Below are 18172 nucleotides of genomic sequence, written 5' to 3' on the forward strand. Positions count from 1 at the left end.
AAAAAAAAAAAAATCTATACTCCAGCACAAAACACAAGCACTTGTTTATAACCTATAATCTAGGTGAAAAGCGTTTAAAAGGAGCCCACACCCTTCAGATCCTATCAGCATTATTCATCTGACCTTCAAGAAATAAAACCCGGAGCTGTGCGACACATATCAGCTTAAATATCAATGCAATGCAATTAAGTCAAGCTGCTTTTTGCATGACAGCTACGGCAACAGAAAGCATCAGCTGACAACTGAACGGGCGCATAAATAGTGTAGAGACTTTTATTTATCAAAGTGACTCGGATAACGTACAGCTATCCGGATCCCAGGACACGTCTCTCCAAAAATGCATCGACGTTCGTGATTAAAAATTACACTGTGAATATGCATACAGCACAAGCGTTAAAATAAGCCGTGTAGTTACCAGCACGATGAGAGAGTCTGTGTGCACGGATGGCAGATCCCAGTCGCCTCCCCAGCAGAGCAGCTCCATGGGTTCCGCCATGTTGGTGTGCACCACTGAGCATCCCAGTGCGCCAGGAGAGAACTTGCACCCAGCAAATGTTTGTTAAAATACATAAATGGAAGCAAGAAACCGAAAAATAAGAAACCAAAACCTTACTTTTTATTTAATTTAAAAAAATACATCAGTTAAGAAATGATTTTGCCAAATTCAGCAAATAAATATATAAATAAACAGTGTTGGGGAGTAACTAGCTACAAGTAACTGTAATCAGTTGTAGTTACTGAGAAAAAAACGTGTAGTTAAATTACAGTTATTTATGAAAATGTTTACTATTATTACGGGGATTACATCTGAATATTTTCTCACACATACCGATTTTAATTGACTCTTTTAATTTAAAATTAAATTATTATAGTCTTAATTCAAGTGAAGAAGGATTTTGAAAGTCTGACAGTAATCAGTGTTGAGCCCTATAGTGTAAGGTTAACCCTGCCTGCTTTAAATGTTTGAAAATGATTAAAAGCTGAAAACATGTATTAGAAATTTAGAAAAGTAATCATAAGTAATCAAATGTAATTAGTTACATTAGCCTACTTTAATAACGTAACTGAAATAGTTACACTATTATTACATTTTAAATAGGGTATCTTGTAATCTGTAACTTACAATCATAAAAGAATTCTGCTAGGTTTTTCATTTATTTATTTTTTTAAAGAATGAAATCTGTTTTCTTTATTTGAGAATCTGCAGGATACAATACACAGGCAGTTGTAGAGTTAATGTGGTAAACTCATTCATATGAAGCTGAAAGTTTAACTGATTTTCCATAACTCATCTGTCGTAACACTCAAACTGGCAAGACTCAGCAGGGACATGTCACGCCAGATCATTCCTGTAAATGTGTTCTTTCTTTCTTTCTTTCTTTCTTTCTTTCTTTCTTTCTTTCTTTCTTTCTTTTTTGACAGATTGTTTGGTTAAGTGCAGTCGAATTGTTAAGCCATTATTATTTCTGTGTAAAAATCCTCAGTTGCAACTTTTAAGTACGGTTTAATTGAAAATGATAAATGTAAAAATAAGAACAAACGAATTCTTTTTTTTTCTTTTTTTTTTTTTTTTTGCTTTCAAAAGCATTTGTTTAATTAGATAATTTAAACCAGAATATTCATTGCAACCTTTAACTGGCGCAGGTTCTGACCAAAAACCAAAGCATATCCTCCCATCATTTACCATCATTAACAAAGAGCTCTTTTAGAAGGTTTAGAAGGCTTTCTGGTAAAAGCACAGAAGCATTCTGGAGGAGGTGCTTGGTCACACCTTATATATAGAGAGAGACATCTGAAAAGCGTAAATCACTTGAGCACCAGTCTGGTTCTCGTTCATCTGCAGGGCTACAGGGAACAGGCAGTTCTGTTTTGACGGCTAATGATCAAGACTGAATCAAGGGTCAGAGCAGAAACTATTTTTCCAGGAATAAGGTGGAACTCTTTAACTGGATTTGTGACATAAAAAAAAAATCCACAATGGGTACTTGGATAAGAATCATATTCAGTTTACAGTTAATTTTACAACTCTTTGATACAGTGAAAACGCAAGGAATTGGTAAGACCTTAAACCTTATAATAGTTAAATATTTAATATTTAAGAAATTAAAACTTTTTGTGAATGTTAATATTCTTGCATTTTTTATTTGCATATATTTACAAAACTGTTTATGAATAAAAGTGTACATGCCTTAATTTTCTTCTGTTAAAATGTGAAATAAATGAAAACCAGCTAATTTCTGATCAAATATAATATCAATATTAGCAAAAAAAATTTTTTAGTTAGGCAGGTCATTTATAACTCCATAAATGTCATAAATTATCTGGAAATCCCCCAGCATGCAGTGGGATTAACAAATGTGGAACTGAACACTTACTGTAAAAAATCTAAAGTTGAGAAAGCTTAACGTTTAAAGCAACCAGCTTCAGGAGATTTTTTAGTTTTCTCAACTTGATTTTGTAGGAGATTTTTGAGTTTTCTCAACTTTTTGTTGGATAAACTGAATACAAGAAGTTGAGAAAACTCAAAAATGTCTTGAAGCTGGTTGCCGTAAACTTGTAAGTTTTCTCAACTTTTGATTTTTTACAGGGATCTATGAAATGACCATTAGCTGAGGACAAATTTGTCAATGACCTTATTGGTTGCTTTTTATATTGTGTCCTGGACAAAAGAGTAGCGGAATAACGTGTATTACACAAATGCATCAAAAACCATCAGTATCCAGTGCAAATCTGTTGACAAAAATGCTAATTTTGCAGTTTATGATCTTCTGGTGTCACCGGATTGCTTACCTGACCTTCTGCAAGGAGGAATACAGGCAAAGAACATGGACAACGTTTTTATCCTGGCAAGCCTGCAGCTGCAGAACAAAGCTCCAACTCGGGTCTTCCGCATCTTCAATGCCCTAGACAACACAGATTATTTTGATTTCACCGTTCAGGGGAAATTAAACAAAGGTTTGTGTGATCAGAGCTCACTAATGTGCTTTATGTTCAGTGGCTCAATAGAAACTTGATATGTACACTAAATACTTTTTTCTGTTCACAGTCGTTTTGAAATATCTGAAAAGCAATGGAAAGGTTGGATCAACCAATTTCGGTAAAGTGCCACTGACAGATGGTCAACAACACCATATACTGCTCCACTTCAGCGGGCTGCAGCAGGGCACCCCCACCACGGCCCTCTATGTGGACTGCAGGCTGGTGGAGAGAGTGCAGGACGTGCCGCTGGCCTTCAAATCACTGCCGCAGGGCCCAAAACGAGTCACGCTCAAGACCCTGCCAACCTCATCCGAGGTAATTCATTATTCTATTTATCTATGCATACAGTAAGCTGTAAAAAAAATTAATCTACAGTAAAAAAACTGGCATCTCTGGTTGTCAAAAATTCATCGTAAAAAATACTACAGGTTTTGCAGGATACTTGTATATTTTACAACTTGTAACAATATATTTCATTAAGTGATATAATGTTAATATGCCTACTGAACACTACCAATATCTGCCTTTTTACCTTAAAATATACTGATAATCAGTGGTGTGCGGTGGTGTTCTGAAATGAGGAGGCAAAGTCTTCAAAGTTTTTTTTTTTGTTTGTTTTTTTAAATCAAATGTAAATTCATGTCCCAGTCACAATATCTTGGTTAAATATACATTACTTACACTATCATAAAAATAAAAAAAAAACGATTCTATTTTATATTTTTACATTAACAATGTAATCAACATTATATTTATTAAAGTCATGTATGAATCTGTTAAATATACATTACTTACACTATCATAAAAATTAAAAAAAAACTATTCTATTTTATATTTTTACATTAACAATGTAATCAACATTATATTTATTAAAGTCATGTATGAATCTAATCAGGTTAGTGTTTTTAAGCATTTTACATTTATTCCAAAATAATAACTCAAGGCAGTAACCATTTAAACAGTATATTTTATTTGTGAACTTACATTCAGCTATTCTTTTTAATATTTTTTTAAATGATTATTATTATTGAATTTTTCAGATCATCAGTCATGAAAGCTTGGTAAATATTGGTCACAGACAGAGATTTAGGCTACTTTAAATTTCACCAAGCTGGTTTATTAAATTTATTGAATCTTATTTTGACGTTACAAAGTGGTTATAGCTTATCTAAGTGTGTGAGTTGTTTATTTACTTTTTAAAATTAGTCTTCCCATTAACACCGTTATATTTGTGAATGCGGAATGCACACAAACACAAGAGGTGGGATTCATAACCAGTCATATACAATCATATCGCGATAGAGGCATTGCCTCCTCTCACATGACTTTCCCCCATTCATTCTCAATGATCCCCCACTAAACTTACCGCACGCATCAGGGGTTTGTTAAAACTCAATGGGCTCAGTGGAGGCGAGAGAGACATGAGCTCCTGCTGTAACTTTACCTGCTAGTGTCGCTGTTAGATAATGTTTTTTTTTTTTTGTTAGAAAAAAAAGTGATTTAATGCACTTTTTAATGTTGTATTTTGTAATATTGGCGTTGTTTTACTTTTGTACTACAAATTTCTTTCTCATCCAATATTTTGAGGAGGCACTGCCTCCCTTGCCTCCTCAGAGGTAACGCCCCTGCTGATAACCACCCTAATATACAGGTGGCACAATAAAAAAGCCACATGATCAATCAGAGTTCATTGCAAGTGACTTGTCCATAAATCACAGCCAATACTTGTGTGAAACAAAATTATTTGTACAAAATATAATCACATGATGAGTCATGCAGGGACTTTTTTACTTGCAAAACCCATAAATTTGACTGTATTTTACTGTAAAATTACATGTAATGTGGTGTTAAATTATTAACAGTTTTTCACCGTGTAAGGTAACTTACACTTAATCAATTAGCGTGTTTTACTGTAACATTTAACAGTGTTTTTCTGTAAAAATTACAAAAAAAATGTTACAGTGTGTGAATATGTACCTGTGTTACAGGACAAGTTGACAGACCTCAAACTCGTGCTTGATGAGTCTATTGATAATGTGGTAGAGCTTCAGGACTGCAATGCTCCAGAGCAGGGTGAACAGAGGGAAACACTGCAGCTACTAGGTGAGGCTATTGTTTCTCTGTCATCTGTGTCTTATTCAGCTTTAGTTTTGTTAATGATTGGTTATTTGATTTTTTTTTTCCGAATACAGAGAATATCATTATGTTACATTTCTGCAGGAACAACTTCAAAAATGGAAGCTGGCCCAATGTTTGAGCTCATGCGAATGATCCAAGAGTTGAAACAGAAGGTCGATCAGCAGGTAATTTGAAATTGAGTGGGAAAACAGTTCCTTAAAGGGATAGTTCACACAAAAAGTACAGTTCTTTTGAGTTCTTTCAGGAACAGATCATTATTTTCACTAAATCAGTTGACAGAATCAGTCTGAATGATTCCTGCATCAATCAGGTTTCAACTCACTGCTTCAATAATGGCGGGGAGATTATTAATGTTTATCAATCTAGTGCTCACACAAAGCTAAAGAAGCCTATGGACTACTTTTATGATAAAAAATGTTGTTTTGGTTATTTGAAGCTTGAAAATCCCCTATTCATATTCCACTTCAGGTTTGTAACAATGTAATGAGAGTAATGACAGACTTTCCATTTTTGGGTGAACTACCCTTATAATAATAACAGCATAATAACAATCTGTTTTCATAACAGACCAAAGAAACCGCTGACTTGAGAAAGACTATCATGGAGTGTGTTCAATGCAATGGTAAGACTTTAGTTAAAAAGTTACAAAACAGCTATAATGAGAAAACATTTAGCAGTTTTTCGTGTCTGTGCTCAGTCAAGTCAATTATTAGAGGCTTATAATGAGGATGTTGAAGGTGTAGGACAGGTGAACTCAAGTGTTCTGTTACCATTTAGATGCGTTTGGACGGGACAAAGCAGGACTACAGGATAAAAAGCAGTCCAAGTGCAGGCCAGGGGTCTGTTTTAAGCCGGACATGTGTATCGAAACAGCTGAAGGTGTGGAATGTGCACCCTGTCCTGAGGGCTACTCTGGAGATGGTGTCCAATGTGATGATGTAGATGAGGTTAGACTTAAGATGCTGATTTTTTGTTCATCATAATACTATTCTTTAGGTCAAGTTTTGCTGTTCATGATGTTCATCTGGCCACTTATTTCCTGTTTACTTCTCTCGTAGTTGGGTACTTAGGAGAGAACAAGAACACTCATGAAGAGTTGTTTTATTTTATTTTATTTATTTCCATTACTCACTGCAGTATATCAATAGCACAGACTGTTCAACACATCTGACATTGTGTTCTACCTAAATGATGAACAATAAAACTCAGTTAGGAACACAACACATAATGATTTATTAACATATAATCATGTCTCAATAAGGGTTTTATTAGACTAATAATTGTTTAAACTGTTACGTAGGCTCTAAGGTAATTTTCCAATGGTTTTATAGAACTTTTCACAGATCGCAGTGCAATCGTTTGACTTAATCATCCATGTACTACTACAGAGCATTGTTTGTTGAACATCATAAATCCAGCTAACCTTTTAAACTGTTCAATTTTAGTGCCAGTTCAACCCATGTTTCTCTGGTGTTCGGTGTATTAACACTGCACCAGGTTTCAGATGTGAGAAGTGTCCACGAGGCTTCACTGGTCCAGAGATCCAGGGTGTGGGCGTTCACTATGCTCAGACAAACAAACAAGTATGTATTTGGGACAGTTAATTAAAATAATTAAATTTAATTAACCAGTGTGTATGTATGTGTGTGTGTGTGTGTGTGTGTGTGTGTGCTACCATTCAAAAGCTTGGGGTAGGTAAGATTTATTTTTAATGAAATTGATACTTTTATTCAGCAAGGATGCATTAAATTGATCAAAAATGTCATGCATCAAATTGATCAAAAATGTATAATGTTAAAAAAGATTTCTGTCTCAAATGAATGCTGTTCTTTTGAGCTTTATATTCATCAAAGAATCCTGAAAATCACAATTTTCATGAAAATGTTAAGCAGCACAACTATTTTCAACATGATATTAATGAGAAATGTTTCTTGAAATCAGCATATTCGAATGATTTCTGAAGGATCATGTGACACTCAAAACTAGAATAATGATTGCGAAAAATTCAGATCAAATTAATGCAGCATTGGTGAGCATAAGAGACTTCTTTTGAAACATTAAAAAATCTTACCGACCTCTAACATTCAAACATATTATGTAATAAGACATTTTGAAGCACTCTCTAATGTATGCCAATGATACAGAATGATTACCGTATTATATACCATGATATTTACACGGTACTCCAATTACAACTACAAGTTCAAAAATAGTATTACCATGATACACATAGTAAAAATGGTATTGTTTGTGATTTTAGTACCATACTGTGATTAACACCATATTTATCATTTTTTATCAGATATGTAATGATATTGATGAGTGCCAGGTAGATAACGGTGGCTGCACACCCAATTCATACTGCCATAACACAGTGGTAAGACTACAGCTATCCTAGTTTACCCATTGTACTAATGTGGCCAGTGGCAGGTACAGTAAATATAGTTTAAATGTGAAACTTGCTTTCTTGTAGGGTGCGTTTCACTGTGGGATCTGCAAGACTGGATTCACGGGTGACCAGAGTAGTGGCTGCATAAGTACTGGCCTGGACCCTGCTCCTCTAACTGACAGGCTGTGTGGGAACAGCCAGCCAAATCCATGTGACGTCAACGCAGAGTGTGTTGTGGAGAGAGATGAGAGCATCAGCTGTGCGGTGAGACGTCAAGCATTCACACAGATGTTTTGTCTACTTGTGCATTTCAAGAAAACATAAAGAGATGTTGGTGATATTCTATGCCATTCTTTTGAGCCAGGACACAGCTTTCTCAGCTGACATCTTTGTTGCTTTTAGTGCAAAATTGGCTGGGCAGGAAATGGCTACGTCTGTGGAAAGGACACAGACATTGACGCTTATCCAGATAAGAAACTTCAGTGCAGAGATGGAACCTGCAAGAAGGTGATATTCACGTGACCTGTTATTTTTGTTAGAAGTTTAGTTTATTAGCAGTAGTTAACACATTAGATATCATGAACTGACAATGAACAACATTCTCTTCATTTATCAGTCGAGGTCATTTTTACAAATATACATTTCCACAAAAGTTTGGGTTCAGTTATACAATAAAAACAGTAATATTGTTAAAGATTACTATTCTTTACAATTGCATTACAAACCTTTGAATGATAGTGTTTATTTTCATTTTCATTCATAAATTAATAACATTTACACAACTTGAAATTGTTAATATCATTTTAATTACTATGTTAAACTTAACATTAATCAAGATTAAAGGGTTAGTTCACCCGAAAATGAAAATTCCGTCATTAATAATTACTCACCCTCATGTCATTCCAAACCCGTAAGACCTTCGTTCATCTTCGGAACATAAAGAAAGATATTTTTGATGAAATCCAAGAGCTGTCTGGCCCTCCAAAGAGAGCAATGCAACTGAAATGTTCCCAGACCCAGAAACGTAGTAAGGACATCGATAAAATAGTTTATGTGGCATCAGTGGTTCAACCGCAATTTTACGAAGCTACAAGAATATTTTTGTGTGCAAAGAATACAAAAATAATTTTATTCAACAATTTCTTCTCCTCCAAATGACCATCTTCTGCCAGTATTCTTGTAGCTTCATAAAATTACGGTTGAACCACTGGAACATTTCAGTTACATTGCCGTCTATGGAGGGTCAGAAAGCTCTTGGATTTCATCAAAAATATCTTAATTTGTGTTCTGAAGATGATCGAAGGTGTCACGGGTTTGGAACGACATGATGGAATTTTCATTTTTGGGTGAACTAACCCTTTAAGAACTAAAGAATAATTGATGTTTTTGCTGTTGTATTAAGTAATGTTAACAAACTAAATCTTATTGTAAAGTGATACCAGATTATTTTACTTATCATTTTCAGGATAACTGCATGTTTGTTCCAAACTCGGGCCAAGAAGACGCAGACAGAGATGGGAAGGGAGATGCCTGTGATGAGGATGCAGACAGTGATGGCATCTTCAATGATCAGGTCCAGATTAATCAACATTAGATCATGATTTGATGAACTGAGAAGCTCCCTTCAATGTCAGTGCTTGCATGATTGTATTCCTACAGGACAACTGCTGGTTGGTTCCTAACATAGACCAGAAGAACAGTGATAAAGATCTCCATGGTGATGCTTGTGATAATTGCGTAAACGTGGAGAACCCGGACCAGCGGGACACAGACAAAGACGGACTGGGAGATGCCTGTGATGATGACATAGACGGGGATGGTAATTGAATTCAGGTCTTATTTTGTCAAAAATCAACTTCACAATTTTTGCACACGTTTCCAATCTCTGCCAGTATTCCATCTGCTCTGCGGCTGCTGTGTATTTTATTTAGTTGCAGAAATGGGGTGTTAGGTTTTAAATATCCTTTTCACCCTTGGGCCTGTTTTTTTATCAGGATTTTCCTGTGCTTAGGTCATTTTATGAGGAAAAACAGAAGCTTCTGTGTTTTAAAGCTCAAATTAGAGCGCTCTTTAGCCTGCACGGGTCATGTAAAACTGAAGTGACCTGTAGGGATATTAACAGCTTCTGCGGCACCACACTGATCATTTTCTTTCAAATCGACAATTATTTGTTCCAGTCTGAAAAATGTAAAATAGAGTCCAGGCAGCGCTTGACATTTACGGTCTGTTCATCAAGGCAGAAATCCAGACACTTGACTTGATACTTTAGAGCTTGGTCATGTCTCCTTTGAGCAACCACATTTCCACCAAGAACCTGCGCCAAGAGCTGCTGACGCGTGGAAACTATTCCACAGAAGTCTTTCCGAAACACCGCCACCTTGTGACATGACCCGACAAACTGCACACAAAGACATCACTGTATAACACCGCAAACAACGCAGTGCATTTCTCCTGGTGGAGTTTGCTCGATTCAGTGACATTTTAGACAGTATACCTCTGTATAATACTTTCATTTATACCACTGGTGCTCTGGCTCTATGCTCTGGCTCTGACTCTAGTGATGAATCACTGAATGCATCCATGTACATTCTCTACTTCTGATAGGTTTGAAGAACATCCTGGATAACTGTCAGAGGGTTCCCAACCCTGACCAGAAGGACAAAGATAATGACGGTGTTGGTGATGCATGTGACAGCTGCCCTGAGGTGCCAAACCCCAACCAGGTGCCAAACAACTTTATTACTGCCTGTTCCTGAATTCTATTCTATTCTGTGTATTTTTAATAAAATTACGTTTTCGTGTCATCTAGTTTTTAAAACTAAATTTGAACCTAATTTAAATGGATAACTCTTTTAGTGCTTTAGTTTTTAAAAATCACTGTTTCTTGAAAACTGCTTTCCTACCTCTGTTTTAGGGAGTCAAATTATTTAGGCATTTTATCAACTGTAACATTCAAACATATTATGTAATAAGACATTTTGAAGCACTCTCTAATGTATGCCAATGATACAGAATGATTACCGTATTATATACCATGATATTTACACGGTACTCCAATTACAACTACAAGTTCAAAAATAGTATTACCATGATACACATAGTAAAAATGGTATTGTTTGTGATTTTAGTACCATACTGTGATTAACACCATATTTATCATTTTTTATCAGATATGTAATGATATTGATGAGTGCCAGGTAGATAACGGTGGCTGCACACCCAATTCATACTGCCATAACACAGTGGTAAGACTACAGCTATCCTAGTTTACCCATTGTACTAATGTGGCCAGTGGCAGGTACAGTAAATATAGTTTAAATGTGAAACTTGCTTTCTTGTAGGGTGCGTTTCACTGTGGGATCTGCAAGACTGGATTCACGGGTGACCAGAGTAGTGGCTGCATAAGTACTGGCCTGGACCCTGCTCCTCTAACTGACAGGCTGTGTGGGAACAGCCAGCCAAATCCATGTGACGTCAACGCAGAGTGTGTTGTGGAGAGAGATGAGAGCATCAGCTGTGCGGTGAGACGTCAAGCATTCACACAGATGTTTTGTCTACTTGTGCATTTCAAGAAAACATAAAGAGATGTTGGTGATATTCTATGCCATTCTTTTGAGCCAGGACACAGCTTTCTCAGCTGACATCTTTGTTGCTTTTAGTGCAAAATTGGCTGGGCAGGAAATGGCTACGTCTGTGGAAAGGACACAGACATTGACGCTTATCCAGATAAGAAACTTCAGTGCAGAGATGGAACCTGCAAGAAGGTGATATTCACGTGACCTGTTATTTTTGTTAGAAGTTTAGTTTATTAGCAGTAGTTAACACATTAGATATCATGAACTGACAATGAACAACATTCTCTTCATTTATCAGTCGAGGTCATTTTTACAAATATACATTTCCACAAAAGTTTGGGTTCAGTTATACAATAAAAACAGTAATATTGTTAAAGATTACTATTCTTTACAATTGCATTACAAACCTTTGAATGATAGTGTTTATTTTCATTTTCATTCATAAATTAATAACATTTACACAACTTGAAATTGTTAATATCATTTTAATTACTATGTTAAACTTAACATTAATCAAGATTAAAGGGTTAGTTCACCCGAAAATGAAAATTCCGTCATTAATAATTACTCACCCTCATGTCATTCCAAACCCGTAAGACCTTCGTTCATCTTCGGAACATAAAGAAAGATATTTTTGATGAAATCCAAGAGCTGTCTGGCCCTCCAAAGAGAGCAATGCAACTGAAATGTTCCCAGACCCAGAAACGTAGTAAGGACATCGATAAAATAGTTTATGTGGCATCAGTGGTTCAACCGCAATTTTACGAAGCTACAAGAATATTTTTGTGTGCAAAGAATACAAAAATAATTTTATTCAACAATTTCTTCTCCTCCAAATGACCATCTTCTGCCAGTATTCTTGTAGCTTCATAAAATTACGGTTGAACCACTGGAACATTTCAGTTACATTGCCGTCTATGGAGGGTCAGAAAGCTCTTGGATTTCATCAAAAATATCTTAATTTGTGTTCTGAAGATGATCGAAGGTGTCACGGGTTTGGAACGACATGATGGAATTTTCATTTTTGGGTGAACTAACCCTTTAAGAACTAAAGAATAATTGATGTTTTTGCTGTTGTATTAAGTAATGTTAACAAACTAAATCTTATTGTAAAGTGATACCAGATTATTTTACTTATCATTTTCAGGATAACTGCATGTTTGTTCCAAACTCGGGCCAAGAAGACGCAGACAGAGATGGGAAGGGAGATGCCTGTGATGAGGATGCAGACAGTGATGGCATCTTCAATGATCAGGTCCAGATTAATCAACATTAGATCATGATTTGATGAACTGAGAAGCTCCCTTCAATGTCAGTGCTTGCATGATTGTATTCCTACAGGACAACTGCTGGTTGGTTCCTAACATAGACCAGAAGAACAGTGATAAAGATCTCCATGGTGATGCTTGTGATAATTGCGTAAACGTGGAGAACCCGGACCAGCGGGACACAGACAAAGACGGACTGGGAGATGCCTGTGATGATGACATAGACGGGGATGGTAATTGAATTCAGGTCTTATTTTGTCAAAAATCAACTTCACAATTTTTGCACACGTTTCCAATCTCTGCCAGTATTCCATCTGCTCTGCGGCTGCTGTGTATTTTATTTAGTTGCAGAAATGGGGTGTTAGGTTTTAAATATCCTTTTCACCCTTGGGCCTGTTTTTTTATCAGGATTTTCCTGTGCTTAGGTCATTTTATGAGGAAAAACAGAAGCTTCTGTGTTTTAAAGCTCAAATTAGAGCGCTCTTTAGCCTGCACGGGTCATGTAAAACTGAAGTGACCTGTAGGGATATTAACAGCTTCTGCGGCACCACACTGATCATTTTCTTTCAAATCGACAATTATTTGTTCCAGTCTGAAAAATGTAAAATAGAGTCCAGGCAGCGCTTGACATTTACGGTCTGTTCATCAAGGCAGAAATCCAGACACTTGACTTGATACTTTAGAGCTTGCTCATGTCTCCTTTGAGCAACCACATTTCCACCAAGAACCTGCGCCAAGAGCTGCTGACGCGTGGAAACTATTCCACAGAAGTCTTTCCAAAACACCGCCACCTTGTGACATGACCCGACAAACTGCACACAAAGACATCACTGTATAACACCGCAAACAACGCAGTGCATTTCTCCTGGTGGAGTTTGCTCGATTCAGTGACATTTTAGACAGTATACCTCTGTATAATACTTTCATTTATACCACTGGTGCTCTGGCTCTATGCTCTGGCTCTGACTCTAGTGATGAATCACTGAATGCATCCATGTACATTCTCTACTTCTGATAGGTTTGAAGAACATCCTGGATAACTGTCAGAGGGTTCCCAACCCTGACCAGAAGGACAAAGATAATGACGGTGTTGGTGATGCATGTGACAGCTGCCCTGAGGTGCCAAACCCCAACCAGGTGCCAAACAACTTTATTACTGCCTGTTCCTGAATTCTATTCTATTCTGTGTATTTTTAATAAAATTACGTTTTCGTGTCATCTAGTTTTTAAAACTAAATTTGAACCTAATTTAAATGGATAACTCTTTTAGTGCTTTAGTTTTTAAAAATCACTGTTTCTTGAAAACTGCTTTCCTACCTCTGTTTTAGGGAGTCAAATTATTTAGGCATTTTATCAACTGTCTATCTCAAAATTAGTAGTTATCCATGTTTTAAACAAGGGTTATTATAGTTAACAAACTAAAACCACAAAAAAGTTTTTTTTTTAATTTACATTTAGTTTAACTTGATGTACAAAAGGTGTAAATAAATAAAACTATATAGACATATTTGAAAAATAATAACAAAATAATCATAAAAATGACAAAAACATTCACAAAAAATGAACTGAAACTTTACTGAAAAAAAATGAAAATTAAAAATATAAAAATAATAACTAATTCAAAAATATGAATAAAACTATAATAGTACCTCAATAATGCAAAAAAAAAATAAAAATAAAATAACACTGTTTCATACTGCCTAGCATCACAACATTGAGTTTTTAGTGAGATTTATTTACACAAAATAGCATCTTACCATACTGGCAGAATCCCTCTTATCACTGTACATATCCAAAAACCATCAAACGATGCTGACCAATCTAGTTAAACAATATTAAACGAGCAAGAGTACTGTTGTCCCTAAATATCACTGACTCATTGCCTGCTAATATTCACAAAACAACACGATTCTGAGTTGCTTTGATTCTGAGAACAGTTCAGTGAATAAACAATATAAACAATAAAAAACAGTTTAATTACAAACAATAATTAAATTAATATACACAAAATTGCCAGCTATTTTGTCTTTTTTTTTGCTTCACCAAGGAAAACAGTTAGAGAAAACAAATCCAAAGCAGAAACAACCTCTCGTGACTCTGACAGAATCGGTTGAGTGAATGATTCAATGATTCACTCATCCGGTCTGGAATGAATCAACGTTTTGAGTGAAACTGTTGAATGAAAGATTCAGTCACCACACAGTCACTTGCTGCCACCTACTGGTGCAAATACAAACAAAGGAAGCTATCCAAACAAGTCCCTGTGCTGTTAGGTTCCTATATCAGCACTCTTTTAAGGCCTCTTTTCCAGATTCAGGGAAACAAACTGTTGTATAATGTGTATTTAGTATATTTTGTATGTTAAATATGTCATTTTCATTATTAATATTTTTAACCTGTCTTCTGTTTTCTTTCAATCAGTCTGATGTTGACGATGATCTTGTTGGAGACACTTGTGACACAAACATTGACAGGTAGAGTCTGATTTTTTACCTTTCTCTTTGACGGTCAATATAAAACAAGTTTATAACGTAGATCTTTTGTTCCAGTGATGGTGATGGTCATCAGAACACCAAAGACAACTGCCCCAAAATCATCAACAGCGCACAGCTGGACACTGATAAGGACGGACTTGGAGACGAGTGTGATGATGACGATGATAATGATGGCATTTTGGATAATAAAGATAATTGTAGACTGGTGCCAAACCCAGACCAAAAGGATGAAAACAGTACGCACAGCAACATTTGTTTAGTAGGATGTCATAAGTTGTTCAATTAATCAAGACAAATGTTTTAGTTTAAATTTTTTTTAATGCTAATACAAGGACATTTGTGTTTTAAAGTGTGACTTAAGTGACAAATATTGTTCATAATGTGCCTTACAAATCTATATTGGACTCCATCAAAAATCAGACCACTGATAAAAAGAAAAATAAGCAAAACGTTTTTGTTTTTTTCGCTCTTCTTCTTTGTCAGATGATGGGGTGGGTGATGACTGCGCTGGAGACTTTGACAAAGATCATGTGATAGACAGAATCGACACCTGCCCTGAGAATGCAGAGATCACTTTGACTGACTTCAGAGCCTATCAGACCGTGGTTCTGGATCCAGAGGGAGAGGCTCAGATTGACCCCAACTTGGTTGTTCTTAATCAGGGAATGGAGATTGTCCAAACCATGAATAGTGACCCAGGACTAGCTGTTGGTATGTTTATGTGACCCACACCATTCAAATCATCTTGAGTATTTCCATGGTGAAAAGACCAGCTAAACCAGCACCAATCCAGCATAAACCAGCCTGGAAATTCATACTGGTCTTAATTGGTATTTTAAGTAAAGCTATGTTGTTTTCTCTTAAAGGGATAGTTCACCCAAAAATGAAAATTCTGTCATCAATTGCTCACCCTCATCATGTCGTTCCAAACCTGTAAGATCTTTGTTCATCTTCGGAACACAATTTAAGATATATTTGATGAAATCTGAGAGCTTCCTGACCCTGCATAGACAGCAATGCAACTACCGTGTTTAAGGCCCAGAAAGGTAGTGAGGAAATCATTAAAATAGTCCATGTGACATTAGTGGTTCAACCTTGATTTTATGAAGGTACAGGAATACTTTTTGTGCGCAAAGAATTCCTTTTTGGGTGAGCTCTTTTGGGTACTCTACTCAAAAATGAAAAAATTCCCTCATCAGTTACTGACCCTTACGTTGTACCAGATTTATATGACTTTCTTCTGTGAAACACAAATTTCTGTAAGATAATATAATTCAAGTGGATGGGACCCTCAAAGTTGATGCTTCAAAAACCACACAAAACAAAAGCAATGGTAATCCATGCAACCACAGTGGATGAATCAGCGTCTTCTGAAGCAAATTTATAGTTTAAAAAAGTGTAAAATATGAGTATTTTTTACACCTATCGTTTCGCTAGAGCTTCCTGACCCTGCATAGACAGCAATGCAACTACCGTGTTTAAGGCCCAGAAAGGTAGTGAGGAAATCATTAAAATAGTCAATGTGACATTAGTGGTTCAACCTTGATTTTATGAAGGTACAGGAATACTTTTTGTGCGCAAAGAATTTCTTTTTGGGTGAGCTCTTTTGGGTACTCTACTCAAAAATGAAAAAATTCCCTCATCAGTTACTGACCCTTACGTTGTACCAGATTTATATGACTTTCTTCTGTGAAACACAAATTTCTGTAAGATAATATAATTCAAGTGGATGGGACCCTCAAAGTTGATGCTTCAAAAACCACACAAAACAAAAGCAATGGTAATCCATGCAACCACAGTGGATGAATCAGCGTCTTCTGAAGCAAATTTATAGTTTAAAAAAGTGTAAAATATGAGTATTTTTCACACCTATCGTTTCGCTTCAGAAGACATTAAACTGGGGTTACTTTTGTGTTTGTTTTGCATGTTTTTGAAGCAGCAGCTTTTAGTTTACTGTCCACTTGCATTATATGGACTCTCACAGATGTATTCATTTTCTAAAAATCTTCATTTTCACACAAGACAGAAAGCCAAATACATCTAGGATGGCATGAGAGTGAATAAATGATGAGAGAATTTTTATTTTTTTGAGTATCTCATTTCTGTATCAGTTTGGTTAAATCATGGTTGAAACATGAGCTTTAGTATTTTGTTTTTAAATGAAAATCTGGCCAAAATGTGACACAATCTTGCCACCACAAACAGGGTACACAGCATTCAGTGGCGTGGACTTTGAGGGCACCTTCCACGTGAATACAGTGACCGATGATGACTATGCAGGCTTCATCTTCGGCTACCAGGATTCCTCCAGCTTCTATGTGGTGATGTGGAAGCAGACGGAGCAGACGTACTGGCAGGCCGTGCCCTTCAGAGCCGTGGCTGAGCCTGGCATTCAGCTTAAGGTCCCAGCGCTCTTCATCTCTATTACTGTCTGCTTTTATCATTACTGCTGCTCCACAGAGCCCTCGGCGAATATAGAAATGTGGCTGTGGCTAAACTCTGAAGCGTGCAAAAACACTTAACGGATGTTAAAGCTATAGCCAAATAGTTATTTTGATAGATTTGATTATTCAATTTAAATAATAAACACACAGACATGAATCAATATATTTGCATTTCTAGGCTGTGAAGTCTAAAACCGGGCCAGGGGAGTTCCTGAGGAATTCTCTGTGGCACACTGGAGACACAAATGATCAAGTGCGCATGCTGTGGAAAGACCCTCGTAATGTGGGCTGGAAGGACAAGGTGTCCTACCGCTGGAATCTGATGCACAGACCCCAAGTGGGATACATCAGGTCAGACGCCGTAAATACTGGAGAATTCAGACTTTACTGGATTTGGATGTGAGAAACGTGTTTGTGGTGTTTCTCTGTTTTGGCACAGAGTAAAGTTCTATGAAGGTACCGACTTGGTTGCAGACTCTGGAGTGGTTACTGACACCAGTATGAGAGGAGGCCGGCTTGGAGTGTTCTGCTTTTCACAGGAAAACATCATCTGGTCCAATCTGAGATACCGCTGTAATGGTGAGTGCAGTGCTTGAACAATGCATTCTTATTCATTTCAGTGTGTATCTTAATATATATTTTATGACATTTACAGACACAATCCCGGAAGACTATACAGAACAAGCCCAGCAGTAATGAAACGAAGATGAAATGAAACTGGAGAGCACTACTTGTGATGTGACTGATGTTTTGGGTACTCATATTTCCAGTAAAACACAGACCATTTACTGACTTTTGCATTCAAGACGAATCCAGTTTTATAGTTATGCTGAATTTAGACTTCTGTAATGTTCACTCACAAAAATGCAGTTCAGCAGGAAAG

At 36.4% G+C, this 18172-nt stretch overlaps 2 protein-coding genes across 3 annotated transcripts in view; one reads left to right on the forward strand and one right to left on the reverse strand.

Moving 5' to 3' along the window:
* mtx3 (metaxin 3) overlaps window positions 1-523 on the reverse strand; it is a 5198-nt gene extending 4675 nt beyond the window's left edge. For both annotated transcript variants that reach the window (XM_016501071.1, XM_016501072.1), the window contains exon 1: window positions 416-523. In XM_016501071.1, coding sequence (XP_016356557.1) covers window positions 416-496 — 81 coding nt within the window. In that variant the 5' untranslated portion in view covers window positions 497-523. The remainder of the gene's footprint in view (window positions 1-415) is intronic.
* Window positions 524-1811: 1288 nt separating this feature from the next.
* Window positions 1812-18166, forward strand: LOC107699731 (thrombospondin-4-B). Its single transcript, XM_016501073.1, has 21 exons — window positions 1812-2056; window positions 2758-2955; window positions 3047-3294; window positions 4968-5082; window positions 5200-5282; window positions 5686-5740; window positions 5896-6065; window positions 6564-6701; window positions 7421-7495; window positions 7592-7771; window positions 7910-8014; window positions 8973-9080; window positions 9167-9326; window positions 10112-10230; window positions 14772-14824; window positions 14900-15081; window positions 15329-15556; window positions 17051-17247; window positions 17468-17640; window positions 17729-17868; window positions 17945-18166. The coding sequence occupies exons 1-21, from the start codon at window positions 1978-1980 to the stop codon at window positions 17983-17985; spliced, it is 2847 nt and encodes a 948-aa protein (XP_016356559.1). The 5' UTR covers window positions 1812-1977; the 3' UTR covers window positions 17986-18166.
* The last annotated feature ends 6 nt before the right edge of the window (window positions 18167-18172 follow it).

Source organism: Sinocyclocheilus anshuiensis, unplaced genomic scaffold (genome assembly GCF_001515605.1).
Source record: "Sinocyclocheilus anshuiensis isolate Anshui unplaced genomic scaffold, SAMN03320099.WGS_v1.1 scaffold278, whole genome shotgun sequence".
NCBI classification, from domain to species: domain Eukaryota; kingdom Metazoa; phylum Chordata; class Actinopteri; order Cypriniformes; family Cyprinidae; genus Sinocyclocheilus; species Sinocyclocheilus anshuiensis.

Excerpts from the sequence above, each read along its gene's own strand:
- LOC107699731 (XM_016501073.1), top strand. The coding sequence starts at position 1,978 with ATGGGTACTTGGATAAGAATCATATTCAGTTTACAGTTAATTTTACAA. Across the intron at positions 2,057-2,757 it reads AGTGAAAACGCAAGGAATTG|TTTATGATCTTCTGGTGTCA; the intron begins GTAAGACCTTAA and ends CTAATTTTGCAG. Across the intron at positions 7,496-7,591 it reads CATACTGCCATAACACAGTG|GGTGCGTTTCACTGTGGGAT; the intron begins GTAAGACTACAG and ends GCTTTCTTGTAG.